Raw genomic sequence first — 14,852 nt, 5'->3', positions numbered from 1 at the left:
GTGTGTGTGTGTGTGTGTGTGTGTGTGTGTGTGTGTGTGTGTGTGTGGTACTCCATTAAACTGACATCTGTGTTCAAATTGCAGCAATTATTGTTTTGTGATGGACACAGAAAATGGAGGTTTGATTAATTCGATGTTATAAAGGAAGTATTTCTGACTGCTGTTTATTGATTTGCCAAGAGGAAACTCAAGAGACTTTTCATTATCACTAACAACACAGCTGTGATGCAAATTTCTGGAACTGTACAATGCTGTACAAGCAGCGATTCCAGCTGGCTCAATAACTAACTGAATTTATAGCTTCTGTTTTTTTTTTGGCACTTTCAAAATTACAGTTTGACCATTTGGTTCATTGGTACCGTGTAAATGTCACTTATAATATATCACACATCAGACTTTTTAGATGGGAATAGTGCAGCAGCTCCCCAGTGTTCTTCATTTACACAGTTACGCTGATCAGCCAGATCGGAGACGGACCAGGATTGGATCTGTCATGCAGTATGTCATGTTATAGGAAACATGAATTAGAGCATTTGTATTACATACAGTATTTGTTTTGTTGTTGTTAATAATCAGATGCACGCAGGGTGTTATTTCTGGGAAGCTACTCCTGGCACAGATTGGAAATGTAAAACATATATTGCTCAATTTAAAAAAACGGCATTTTGAATTAAATAAATAAAATGAAAAACCACAAATCATCCCAGTGGAAGACGTTGTGGTTAGACTGTAGATTGTTTGTGATGGGAGTTTTCAAGCTACTATGTCTCCTGACACAATACTTTTGCGGTCATATCCATCTTACTTAACAGCCATTGAGCTGTCTCTTAGCTATCAAGATAGCTTTGCAGCACTTTGATTAAAAGAGAAGACCAAGGTTACCAGGACATCTGTTGGGAAAGCTGGGGCAGAGATTACCCACCATCATCCCACACAGACTCAGAGCAGCAAATTATGTAAGTAATACTGCCTCTTGGCCTTACTCAACCTTTGTAGTACTTGCTTGTTTGGCCACTACAATTTACACACACTGTCACTTTTTAGAATTCACTTAATTAAAAGGAAAATGTAAGTTGAATTAAAATAGCACAATTCACAAGTTGCGGAGCTGTTCATTACGAGAGTTAGTGCAAATAAGGTAGAGGATACATAACTTTTTTTAAACAGGTTTTTCAGATTATTTTAAGACTCTCCATTCGATAAATTGAGAGTATTGTATGAACCTATTTGCTGTCCCACCAAGATGAATGACATGTGTGATGTCATTGCAGGGTAACAAAAGTAAAGCTTGTGTGTAACATAGGACATCTTTGAAATGGTGGGTAGACTCAGACTTGCTCTTTTGTGATCCAGAGGCCCATTTCACAAACATAAAAAGTGGGATTTGCAACATGAGATAATTTCCTCCTGTGTTAATTTTGACACATTTAATAAATCAAAATAAACACCATACTTGCGACTGATGCAGGAAGACTTGAAGGCCCTGAAGGACTCACACATTTTCTGCAATTTGAGAGCCACAGTCATTTGTGAAATGTGACGCTGCCCCCATTAGTGATGTAAGCAGTGTTAATATTGGATTATTGAGTTGAATCATAGACTGTATACAAGAAGTTGATGTAGGCACCGTGATGTCACCCATTAGTTTGTGGACTGCTGTTTTGAAGTCTCTGCATTTTGGCCGTCTCCTCCTGGTTTTTGTCTGTCGCCATTTTATTTTTTATTTTGCAACCAGAAGTGACACAAGAGGGTGGAGCTAAGTAAAACCGAGCACTACAAGGACAATTCCCAGACCGGACAACACTGTGGTAGTAACCTGTCAATGACCAGATAGCCATACCCTTAAGCATACCCTGCTTTATGGTCTATTTTACTCTAAATTAAACTATAATTTACTAAATGAACATCATGCTGTATTGAATAAGACTTGTAACTACTGATTGAGACCATAAACTTATGCTTACAATGTTTACTGAGGTAATCAAATAAAGTGAGAAGTTGTGTCATTTTCTCATAGACTTCTGTACAATCTGACTTCTCTTTGCAACCAGAAGACTCGTCCCCTGCTGGCCATTTGAGAGAATGCACATTTTAGGCACTGCATTGGCTTTACTTTTCAGACCCCGAGGTTTCCATCTGAGTTGAATACAAAGAAACAGTTTCACGTTTGATTACACAATCACAATTCATGATGATCAAACGGTGTAACACTTTATTATCATGGTCCAAGATAAATTAAGACAAGGAGAATTTTCATCAAGCATGTAATAGATTTAGTCAGTCAAAAACAAAAAAGAAAATAAATAAAATGGTGTGGGATGCATTGCTGTCAGACACCAGCTCAAAATGTGTATTTTTAATGCTGTATTTGAATATGTTGTATGTAAAGAAAACGTGAGTACAATCAACAAATGAACTGATCTTACGAAGCAAAATACCTCTGTTGTGTCATCTATAAGGTAGCTGCTCTGGTCTGACTGCTCACTGATGACAAACAGCTGAACACCTCAGACCCTCTCCCCCTCAATGCAGCTCTCAAATGACTCTCCTTTCCCTGATCTGCTGTTTTGCCATGCTCTAAAGCCTCCCGGCCCACCGTGCCTACGGTCTGTGTTTACAGAAATGTTTCTGAGCTCAGCGCAAAAAAAAAAAAAACTCTGGATAGTGGATGCAAGATGGATTTGTCAATGATCCATATTAATTTACTGTACTGTATGTTATACAAAGTGTCTCATACAGTATGCGTATGGTATGTTTCTGCAATGTCACTAAATAACAAAATACATTAAGTTAAGGCCCCAGCATTTTCCATCCAATTGACCTTTTTACGATGAGGAATGAAAGCAAAGACCTGACGTAGTAAATGATCATGTGTGACTGTCTCAATCCGCCCTTTTCCAGAGAACTTCAATCACTCAATTTCTCTGAGCAGTATGCTTCCAATCCCAGCAAACAGCTGGCCCGGCATTTAGAACACATGAGGATTAGGGGGTTGATTTGGTTAAAGGCTCAATCCAGAATCAGACCACCACTTATGATGCCAAGATCACCTCTCTGCTGGCTTTGTTTATGATATTTCCATGCTTTTTGAAATTGATTTCATGGATATACACAGCATGTATATAGACGTTTGTTTATGATTATCACAAACTAAGAAATTCCCCATTTTTTGAAGGCACATGGAAAATACTTTCCTATCTATCTATCTAAAAAGCCAAATATCAGTGGTTGTAAAAACATTATGTATCATCATTATATCATTACAGACTTCAATTCATACATGTTTGTTTTTTTTCATCTGTGATGAATTTTAACTAATGCTGGATTAAAGTAATCTCCAGGCTGGTGATATTTTACATCTTGCTCAATCTCCCATGTCATTATGAGCTCAGTTGGTGCTTTCACTCTACCGCAGGAGTACAAGGAATGCAGCTGCTTGAGACAACATGGGTGTGTAGAGAACGTGCAGGTGCGTGTTGATGTGCTTTGATAGCGTGCATGAAAAAGGAATCTATGAACTCAAGTAGATTTCATAGTGGCCGTCGGCTCTCATTGGTTAACATGAGGGACTGATTTGCATGCGGTGGGAGTGTCCTGAGCCAGCACTGGGATGAATGACTTGTTCAAGGCAGACAGCAATAAGGCATAGCACTCAGCAGAGGTCTGCGTTGCTCAGCGCTCAAAATGCCGAGGTTACTTAAGCTGTTACTCTTCCTGCCATAAAGTGCTGGACTAGGACATAAACATGTTCAACAGCAGACACCCCAGCCTTAGCAAAAGAGGAGGGATATGGGTAAGTTTTATGATGATTACTTTACAGACAGAATTCACTAACACAACTACCAGTACTGTTTATGATACTGTGACTACTGTTTTGTATTAATAAGACAGACCATGACAAGTCTCTCTTCCTCTGCACTATACTAATATATACAAATCTAATTTCATGGATTTATTGGCTTAAATGATAGTTATAATGCAAGATAAGTGTAATGATTACTGTTTAAATCATTGTTGCAGGTGTTCACAAAGCTCTGCAGCTGTTAATATAACTAAATAGTAAAGTTCACACTGAATAATACATCAGGAATACCTCATTTTGTAAATATCATTCTATTCTGCAACTTTTTTTAGTTTTTTATTAAACTATCTTTAATTATCTTGTCTTACAGGGATTGTGCATCCTCTTGCTTTACCCCAGCCCTCTTTCCTGTTTTGCGAATTTCAGCCAAGCAAAAGAGCTGATCTATAAGATAAAGGAGGGATTAACCAGGGGGACCTTCATAGGGGCCATTGGAGTAGACTTAAATTTGGATTTCACTGTGGAGCCCCCCTTTTTATTCAGTCTCCCAAAAAAGAAGGTCAGTGGACAGTTTGTGAACCTAAATAATACCACCGGGGAGCTTTACACATCTGCTACGGAGATTGACAGGGAGACCTTCTGCCCATATAACTCAGAGGGACAGGGATGTGTCCTCTCACTGGATGTGTTTGTGTTGCCCCAGCAGTACTTTCAGCTGGTCAAAGTTAAGATCTTTATTGAGGATGTGAATGACAACAGGCCAAAGTTCCCTGTAGATGAGATCTGTATATCTGTCCCAGAAAACACACCAATCAATGCTCGTTTTGCAGTGGAGCAGTCAGCAGTGGACCCAGACCTCGGTGTTCACGGAGTGCAGACCTACTGGCTTGTCAATGACTTTGGCACGTTCGCACTGGATGTTGAGGAAAATGACGGAGGTGAGCTGACACCCTTCCTCATTTTGATGGAGGCTTTGGACAGAGAGAACCAGGCTGAATACATTACGGATATCATTGCAGAGGACGGAGGGACCCCTCCTCTGCTCGGAGCAGCTACCTTGAAAATTGTCATCACAGATGTGAACGATAACTGCCCCCAATTCGCAGAGTCGCAAATTAATGTCACTCTGCATGGGAATGCCACCAAAGGGGCTCATTTGGCACGTCTGAATGCTTTTGACCCTGACCTTGGTGCTAATGCTCAGATCAGCTATGCTTACAGTGAACGCGTGCCAAGAGACACCAGGAGCTTGTTCCATTTGGACAGAATCGCAGGGGTGATCAAGCTAGCAGGAAAAATAGACACTGGCACAGCCACGTTTTACAAACTCACCATTCTGGCCAATGGAGCTGGTTGTATCCCTGCAGTAGCTACTGTTTCTGTGCATATAATCAAAGTTGTTACAGGACCCCCTGCTGTCATACCCCGATATATTGCACCAGAAAAGGATGGGGTGGTGACCATAAAGGAGTCTGAACCAGAGTTTTCTCCAATTGCTTTTTTTAGTGTCAAAAACATTGATATGAACCAAAGGGTGGATTGTCATTTGGAAGGGTCTGGTCCCTTCAGACTCGTCCCCTATCAGCTTTTAAAGAACGAATACCTGCTGGAGACTACAGAGCCCTTGGACTATGAGAAGAAACAGGAGTATGAGCTAACTGTTGTTGCCAAGAATTCTCGGGAGCTTGTCATCAAGACCTTCCTCAAGGTGCAGGTATTGGATGAGAATGATAACGCACCAGTGTTTCAGCAGTCTTGGGTGGAAATATCTGTGGAGGAGAACAATCCACCGAACACCTTTCTTACCCAGCTCCAAGCCACAGACCAGGACAGCGAAAGCAGAGGGGAAGTCATCTACCTCCTTGGCGGTGAAGCCCCAGGGATCTTTGTCATGGATCGTGTGACAGGTGTCCTAACTGTAACCACATCGCTGGACCGCGAGGAAAAAGAGACGTACCGGTTCATAGCGAGAGCGGTGGACCAGGGGACACCCAGGAGGGAGTCGATTGCAACGGTGGTGGTGAGCGTGCAAGACCGCAATGACAACAGTCCACGCTTCATCAATAAGGACTTCACTTTCTTTGTGCCAGAGAACTTCCCGGGTTACGGTGAAATTGGGGTCCTCTCTGTGACCGATGCCGATGCGGGGGAAAATGGTTGGGTGGCCCTTTCCATCCTCAACGGCAGCGACATCTTCATGATAGACACAGGCCGAGGTGCACTGAGGGCCAAGACGTCACTTGACCGCGAGCAACAAGGGACATACCAGCTGTGGATTGAGGCCGTCGATGGTGGGGAGCCTGCGCATTCCTGTGTAACTATGGTGACCGTGCTGTTGTTGGATGTAAATGACAACCCACCTATTGTCCTCTTCCCCCAGTCCAATCAGTCTTACATGCTGGTTCTACCCAATACGCTACCAGGAACATCAATAACAGAGGTCTACGCTGTGGATAAGGATACAGGCATGAATGCTGTGATCGCCTACAGTATTGTTAAGAGGAAAGGTGGCGAGCCAGGTTCTTTTGCCATTGACCCAGAAACAGGAAATATCACTTTAAAGAGGGAGCTCAGCATCCGGGGCCTCTACAGCCTTCTAGTGAAGGTCAGTGACCACGGTCAGCCTGAGCCGCTTTACTCAACAGTGATGGTTAACTTCTTTGTCAATGAAACAGTGAGCAACGAGAGCTACATCCAGAGCCTGCTGACCAGAGAGGCTGAAATTGAGGTAGAGGAGAGGCCCTGGTACAAAGGCCAGATGACAGAGGGGCCTGAGAGGTATGAGTTGTTCCCCTGTCAGCCTCTCCTCATTGCTCTTTCAGTGACATGTCTGGGGCTGTTCTTCTCAGTTGTGACACTGACATCTTACATATGCTGTAGGAGATTTAAAAAGCAGCGAAAGAAAAGATCAGAGGTTGAGATACCTTTGAAAATGAAGAATGAGTCAATGCAGGTTGTGAACAGAAAGCTCAGGCAGATCTCAAACATCTGATATTTAATTATCCACATCCTAAACCACCACTGTTTACATGAATGTTTACAAAACTCACTGTGAGAAGTGTAGTTCTCACATGAAGTTGCTCTTTTTTGCTTTTGTCATATGATTCTTATTACTGCAATATAGTGTCATTTGACTAATATGCCACAAGGTTTTGTCATTAGAAAGAGCACTTACTTTACTTTTTATAAAATCTATAAAGCATGAAACTCATCTAAACATGAAGTGTCAGAAAACCAAGGCAAGGAATACATTTGTATTGGCTTCAAAGTTATAACAGCTTTATTACAAAGTTATAGAGCAACTCAGTGAATATTACTCAATCTAAGGTCCTATGTAAATATTGTACAAAATGTTTTACAACTTGATAAACAACTGCATTGCATGAAAAGGACAGAAGATAGTTCAAGGCACAACAAATGTCTCTTTCTTCATGATTGTTTTTGAAAAACTGCATTTCTTTACATCACAAGTCACTATTACAAATATCATGGAATAGTGATTACACTTGGGAGTTGGCATCTAAATCTTTCAATTTGTTAAATTACATTTTAGCTATATTCATAAAGTACATTTCAAAATTGATTGATACAGAAAAGGTAGATCAAAATGCATTACTTTATTCAGGGAATTGTAATCCTGTTATATTCGGAGAGCTCGATGTGTCAATATACGTCAAACTCTACAGTATACCTGTGTTGTATACAGGAAATGTTCAGACAAATTGCACAAATGCTTTTGAAAACAGCAGATTGACCAAAAAAGAAAATCTTTACTCCATGCCCACTTACAAGTTGCACAGCTTTCAATTGCGTCTTGCCTTCTTTAGCTTATTTGTAAAGGAGTGATGTGCATTTCATGATATACAATAATGTATGAGTGATATACTGTTAGATTTTTCTTTTTGCATGACGTTTGAGAGCCATGGCTGGTAACAAGATGCCCTACTTTCTGTGAAGGCTCACAGTAGTTGCTGATCATGCATGTAAAACCTTTAAATGCAATCTCAGTACAGCAAAGACTCCCATATTTTCATCACACTGAATAATTTGAAATGTGCCGAAACGTCTTTGTCATAAACCTGCTTTAAGTTGCATACATCACCCTCCTTTATACAACCATGGAATTCTCAATGTGTCTGTGAAAACATGTTAAGTGTTTGTGAAAGGAAATCAAAGTAACTATTAAAGATGCTTTATTTTTTATAAAAAAAAACTGGATTTTCTTCTGTATTGATATCACTGACATTTACCTAGATATGCTCAAATCTGTGTGTATACAAACTTTAATTTACACATCTTCTGGTGCTGTTTAAGTTGTATTTATTTACTCTACAATTATGCATGTGGGTGTACTTCAAATGTGACGTGCAGTGTATGGTCTAAGCAATACAGATCGTGTGACATCACATTAAAAAAAAAAACAATGGGAACCTCTTTCAGTAGAATATGAATAATTAAGTATTTCATTAGTCAAATTGAGTCAAGTTTAGATTGCATCCTCTTCAGACCAGATTAAATTCAGTGTACAAATTAACTACTGCATTGTACCTCAGAGCAAGATGAAACATTTAAAGATCAAAAGACTGACAGCATGTGTTGTTGCTGTCATCACCTGCATAGGTCAGTGCTGGTGAGGTAATGCCCAGAGTCACACTTAGAAGGACAAACACTGTGCTGACTTGTAGCTACAGCTGCTTCTGTCTGGACCATTTGAGGATCAAATCAATTTAGTCCAAGCTACATTTCTCACCTTTCTTGAGTGGTGTTAGCCCTCACTGTGTTCACAGTACAAATAAAATGTTTGAGAAACATCACCCATGAAATTGTGAAAAGTGGTCAAGATGAAACACAGATGAACCAATGGTGCATCCTGCTTTACAAACCTGATAGGTTCCTTTGCCCTATACCTGTTTGTTTGCTATAAAAGCTGTGTAGACAGAAAGGCTTTAGTATTCCTGTTAACCACGCACACTCCCAAGTGAGGAACTCAATTGTATTATGTGTCCTTTTAAACCTGTTCAGGTATGTCTCTTAGAAAACTGAAAATATCCAAACAAACCAGTGCTGGCAACGTATTTACACATGCAGCTTCTCAAGTTATAATCTTTGTTACAGGACAGAAGCACGCCATGCAAGCAGAGAGCGCACATTAGTGTAATTCTCAGTAATCACCTCTGGCTGAACTGCACAAATAGGCTGAAAGATCATAATCATATACATATATATAAATATATATACATACACATATATACAGTATATATGCACACAGTAATGTCTTTCTAGGCATGTAACAATATAAGTGCTGCAATGCCATCAAAATAATGCAGAGAGAGATGTTTGTGTGTGAGAGAGAGAGAAGAAGAGGGATGACTTTACTAACAAGGGCAGTGAACAGAAGTTGTGTCAAAAAAGATACCTTTAGTTTAATTTTGCGTTAATAATTTCATCTTTTATCAAGAAGTTGAGGTGTCCCTGACAAAAAAACCTGAAGGTGAATTGAATTGCATCAATGTAGCAGCTTAATTCATTCATATAGATGATCTTTTTGGATATAATTGTATCCAAAGATCGAGACATATTTGTGGATATTCTTCCTATGCCTTCATCGTGCAGTATCCAGAAATATGGCACTAGCAAGTAGTCAGTATTTTTTTTTCTTTTGTGGGAACAGGTTAAAATGCTGCAACCTTAGCATGGTATTTATCATGACTGAAAACACACATCGGTGGTATATTTCATATATGCCTATAATAAATAAGTCAGCCGTCTGGGCAATGGTTGTTTGCAGCCAAGTGAAACAAAGTGTGAGAAGGTTTCTGCACAATTTTACATTTGTTTTTTACACTGAGCAAACAATTACAGCACATGATTAATTGCAGTAATAACAATGGAGGTTTAATTTCACTGTATCACCTTTCTCTTTCACCCGTTCCGACTCTTTGAATTAATCATTTTCCCCCAGCATGTTGAGACAGGAAACACACAACAGTCACACAAGCCCTTTAGGCCTATTATGTCTTAAACACGGCTGTTATGATGATAGAGTATGCTTCTGTTTGCAATAACAAAGAAATTCCCTGGTTAATGAATGTACAGGTTTGATCATGACATCAGCTTTTTTTCTGCGCAGGGTGCACATATTCTTTCATTAACTATGCATTAAAGCTAGGACTGGCAATAATCTTCAATGACATTTTTAGTCTTTTTGTTTTTTGGAATTCTCTTTACATTCTGACAGCAATCAATGAATCAAAAAAGAAATAAACACAACACATCACCTTCTCATCCCAATTTGGCACATTTTGGTCAGACCCTCTGGCGTCACTTTCTAACGCAATGGGTAGCCAAGCTTGTAACTGTAACACACCGGTACAGTCGCAGTAAACACCTGGTTAACGTCGTGAATTCAAACAAAGCCACTTCATCAGCAACAAAATCACTTTGTTAGGTTTAGGGAAAACATCATGGTAATTGGGCTGAAAATAAGTAAGTTTACAACGTAACATAAGTAACTTATTTTTGACACTTCTGGGACACAAAAACTGATCCGAACACCGCCTTCTGGTTGAAGGTCATGTTGGTTATGTTATGTTCACCATCTTAGTTGTGCTATTTCAGTCAGGTCCAACGTTTTGCACACTTACCACGAAAATGAACACACCTTGTTATATTTGTTAGTTCAACTATATCCACACACTGTATGAGTGGTATATGCTTGCTGTATAAGCTGTAAAATACAGATTTGACTGACTGCTGAAATACAAATCTGCTGCTCGTGTGAGCAATTTGTTCTGCAGTCAGTAAGCCAAGATCCTACTGTACGGTTTCAAATAGCAATTTGCTCTATACATTCCTCTATCCACCATGATCCTCCAAATTACCTTTAACTCAACGGTAATTGTTTTTAACCTTCCAGAGCGCCATCTTGATATCTGCCTCGTTATATGGATCCTGCTCTAGGTTTCACATATAGCTAACAACAACTGGATAAGGGGGTCCCCCAGACCGAGACACTCCACAGCTTTTCTACATGGCTGATCACCTCCTGTTGCAGTAATCCTGCTGACAGCCAGTCCGGCCTCTTCAGACCAGGGCACAATGAACAGTGGAGCGGTGACTTGTCTTAAATCAGGTTCTTGAACTCTTTCTGACTCCAACAGTTAGTGGTCTGTACTTCTTACAATATGCAGGATATTAAATAGACATAATTCTCAGGAAGTGGGGGTGTTAAGATATAGGGCTGCACAAATGTCTTGGTGACTCAAACTGGCTTCCAAATATGTCTTTTCTCTGCCGTACTGATACAAATAGCCTACAGACTCAACCATTCTCCCTGCAGCCTCTCTCTCTCGCTCTCCCTCTAGGAAAGTCTCTGAAATTACATTAAATTCTTAATGGTGTAGACAGCAAGTAATTACCATCAGTCACAGCCCGATCCCATTTCCAGATTGGCTTTATTGTAATGTCCCTGCCTTGAAATCAAACAAATAAAGACACAATGAGAGGCCCAGGTTGGGTTACACACGTCTGCTGAATGGGAGAGGCTACATTTCCCAAGTTATGACATCAAATACTACTCCCCCCCACACACACACACACACTTTGTTCGCAATCTTCAATAATGTATCTCCACATTCTCCCTCTGAAAATCTCTGCCTTTCATCTAAAACATCTTTCAGTTGCTGTGATGCAACAAAATATAATCCAATCGCACTGTTTTGATCCTGTTGTGGATTATGTTACTAATTTCTTTTCAATCCAGTTTCATCTCAGCAAAACACAGAGGGGCTTCAAGGGAATTAGCTGCAGCAATGTATTTCTGAGCAATTAATTTTTTTCCCACACCTGCCAACAATTTAATACAAGTCCTACCACTATATTTATCCCCCCTTCCCAACAATAGTGCACTATATTTGGACAATATTGTTTCAACAATCTCTGTTCCCATAATAATTACGTATTAGGATTTGTGTTAAGTCTGACATTATTATACGTTACAATTAACTATTTCAACTGTGGACATTTCAGACTATTTTCAGACAGAATTCCAAAGTCACAAAATTAAACTGTGACTATGGTATACATAGATTTGTGTTAATCACATGAATTCAGAACAGTACTTACTTTTACATTACAATAATAGCACAAGCAAAAGCTTTTGGGGGCTGGACTCAAGTCATGCAAATCATGTAGTGAAGAGTGCAGACAGTTTCACTGTACAGAAGCTTCATGGTAAATTTATTCAAAGGCCATCATTATCATCATCAGAAAGTTGTTTCTGACAGTGACAGTAAGCATCACCCCCTTATTTACAATATAGCACTGCTCAAATTACTTTTTCCATGTATAGTGGAGCCAGTGACACACCGTTACTCAATGTTGGTAATGTGCATTCTGTCTTCTTTGTTATATGCTATGAAGCAATATAACCGTCATGTATTTAAATCAGTTGTAGTATATCCAAAACCTGGCTTTATTTTAAATTCCACTGGCACCATTTTATGTGATGCACCAAAGAAAAGGGAAGCTTCCACTGTACTGTTCTGTGAGACATTCAACAGGACGATTTCAACCAGTAATAAAGGGTGTGACTCTCCACCTCAAGAGGAATGGTTGCAAGTGTGTTTTCAACACTTGACCAGTGCGTGAATGGGTGTGGCCGTGTTTGTGCAACTGTGTGACCGAGAAACAAAGAAAGAATCAGTGGGAGTGTTATGTATTCAATGGCTGCATTAGACTGCATTGGAAGCACAACACATTTTCTATCAAAATAATGCAAAATATATTCAGATATTTAAATAAATATAATATATTTTAACTACCTTTAATGCAACGCAATTCCTATATTTTTTCAAAGCTGTAGAAAAAATGTCATCAGTAACTGCTGAACGGTTCCTTGCTGAACAGTTTTCCCGTGTCAATTACCTATTTGGCTTAATTGACAGGTCATTGACCTAATCAGCTAGACAAAGATGAAGAAAAGCAATTTTGATGACCTTTGTCCAAGCAACTTTTAACAACTGAGGAAGAAAAAGAAAATGCAGCACTTGCCGGACTCAGCAAAAGGTGAGCCAACACAGTCTCACGTCTGTTCATGCTACTGTCATGAAATGTTAATCTAGTGATACATTTTTTTTTTGTCACTCAATACCATTTTCAAACTTATGTATTTCAATTACAAATGTCTGTTGTGCCTACACAACGCTTTTTTTTTCTGGCAATCTTGAACACCAGACTCGTGATTTGTTTTACCATTCACCTTCCCAAGCCCCTTCCATAAGGGGTCTTTCTCAATATTTAGGGTCAGTGCCACTACATATTTTTACCCCTACACTCATGTAAGTGCTCCTCGCTTTTCGAATTGCCCCTCGTAACAGATTCACAAGGAGTAGTGGTTGAAATCTTCCCGTATGAAATGGGACAACCCTTTGAGACCCTGATACTTCATCAGTAATCGTCGATGGCGTTAATGTAAACGTTAACGGTAATGTTATTGAGTCACGTCATGAGCTATCCATGCTAGCTTTTTTTTGTTACTCTTGTAATAAAGAAAAGGTCTATAATACATTAAAACAAGGTGAAACTAAGATAATACAATGTTATCAGAATTTTAAAACCTTTATTTACGAAGAAAATACGTATTTACTTTCACTTTTTAGATGCACACTTGCTTTGGAGTTTGGTTTGATTCACCACGAAAAATGATCCTAATTGACTTTCCATTGGCATTGTTTTTGTGCTGAGCAACACAAAAAAAAGGGTAAATTTGTGTCCACGTACACAAATCAGTCGATTTCCACCAAGTTTCATGAAAATTGGGCCACTAGTGTTTCCATAATCCTGCTGACAAACAAATACACCAAGCTGAAAACATAACCTCCTTGGTGAAGGTAATTATTAGTCATACAATGTTACATACACACATTTTACAGCTCAAGCTTTGGAAAGATCTGCATCATCAAACTGATTGTTCGCATCGCTTGAATTAACACATTTCTCTCCCTTTAGGCCTCAAACACATTTACACAATCAAAAAAAGACCTTGTCCTGTCATTCATGGGATTGTTGAACCAGTTTGGCACGTGACAAAGTTAATATCCAGCATAAACAAGTCACATTTGCTCTGTAGTTCTTGCTGTTAGTAAAATAAAACATATATAGTGTATGGCTTTGAGATTCCTATGTTACCTTCACTGATGTACTCCATGTTTCAGGTGTTGTTATACACACTTGATTTAGCTAATTTACATATTAGCTCATATTAGCTTTATCTAACTGTAGCATGCATTTTTTAAATATATTTTTTGTATCTCTTGCCATAGCAGTAGTAAGGATATTTTGACATTGTGAGTAACGCAACTGCATCATCTGCATAAAGTGATCATTTATTATTTTCAATCCCAGTAATGAGCTTCTTTAACTCTTTGTTTTTTCCTAATGCATCAAGCTATATGTTCCACACAAATCACAGCTAGTGGTAAGCGAAGACCTTCCTGTCTCTTGTTAAGATGTATTTTAGGAAAAAAATAAATACATGTATATATATAAATCCAACACTTGCATTTGGTTGATACATTGTCCTTAGAAAATTACACTGAGAAATGGGCCAGCACTAGTTCAGGCCACTTTCTTTTGGCACATGTCCTTCCACATCCTCCTCAGAAATAAATCCATCAACGTGTAAAAATATGCACAAATAACAATGTAGTAGAAAATAATGCCTTTGCCAATGATAAAATTCAGAACCTTTTCAAAACAAATGTGTTAAGACAACCTCACTCCCTCTCTGCCTTTGAATATTCCTCAGCCCAAAATCACAGCAAACTGTACAGCAAACATCACCCTCTGGTTAGAAAGAAAAACTCCCAATGCAACCATAATTCTATGTACGTTACATTAGAAAGTTAACATGTTTCTAGCTTTATGTGAGTCAACCAGCCATTCCTTGGAGCAATGGCGTTCACCCACACCAACCGTTGAACTGGTTTCTACTTTTATCCTTGCTTGTGGATGCTAGTGTTTAATTGGAGTGGGAAACAGTTTTATGAAA

General features: G+C 39.2%; 1 protein-coding gene across 1 annotated transcript; it reads left to right on the top strand.

Annotated features, from left to right (window-relative positions):
- Window positions 1-3,054: 3,054 nt before the first annotated feature.
- Window positions 3,055-8,121, top strand: pcdh20 (protocadherin 20). The gene is made up of 2 exons (XM_031846053.1): window positions 3,055-3,793; window positions 4,173-8,121. The coding sequence occupies exons 1-2, from the start codon at window positions 3,746-3,748 to the stop codon at window positions 6,792-6,794; spliced, it is 2,670 nt and encodes an 889-aa protein (XP_031701913.1). The 5' UTR covers window positions 3,055-3,745; the 3' UTR covers window positions 6,795-8,121.
- The last annotated feature ends 6,731 nt before the right edge of the window (window positions 8,122-14,852 follow it).

Source organism: Anarrhichthys ocellatus, unplaced genomic scaffold, assembly GCF_004355925.1.
Source record: "Anarrhichthys ocellatus isolate YVR2014 unplaced genomic scaffold, GSC_Weel_1.0 scaffold6, whole genome shotgun sequence".
NCBI classification, from domain to species: Eukaryota; Metazoa; Chordata; class Actinopteri; order Perciformes; family Anarhichadidae; genus Anarrhichthys; species Anarrhichthys ocellatus.
The sequence above is the reverse complement of the archived record's forward strand: the minus strand, read 5'-3'. Positions and strand labels throughout refer to the sequence as shown.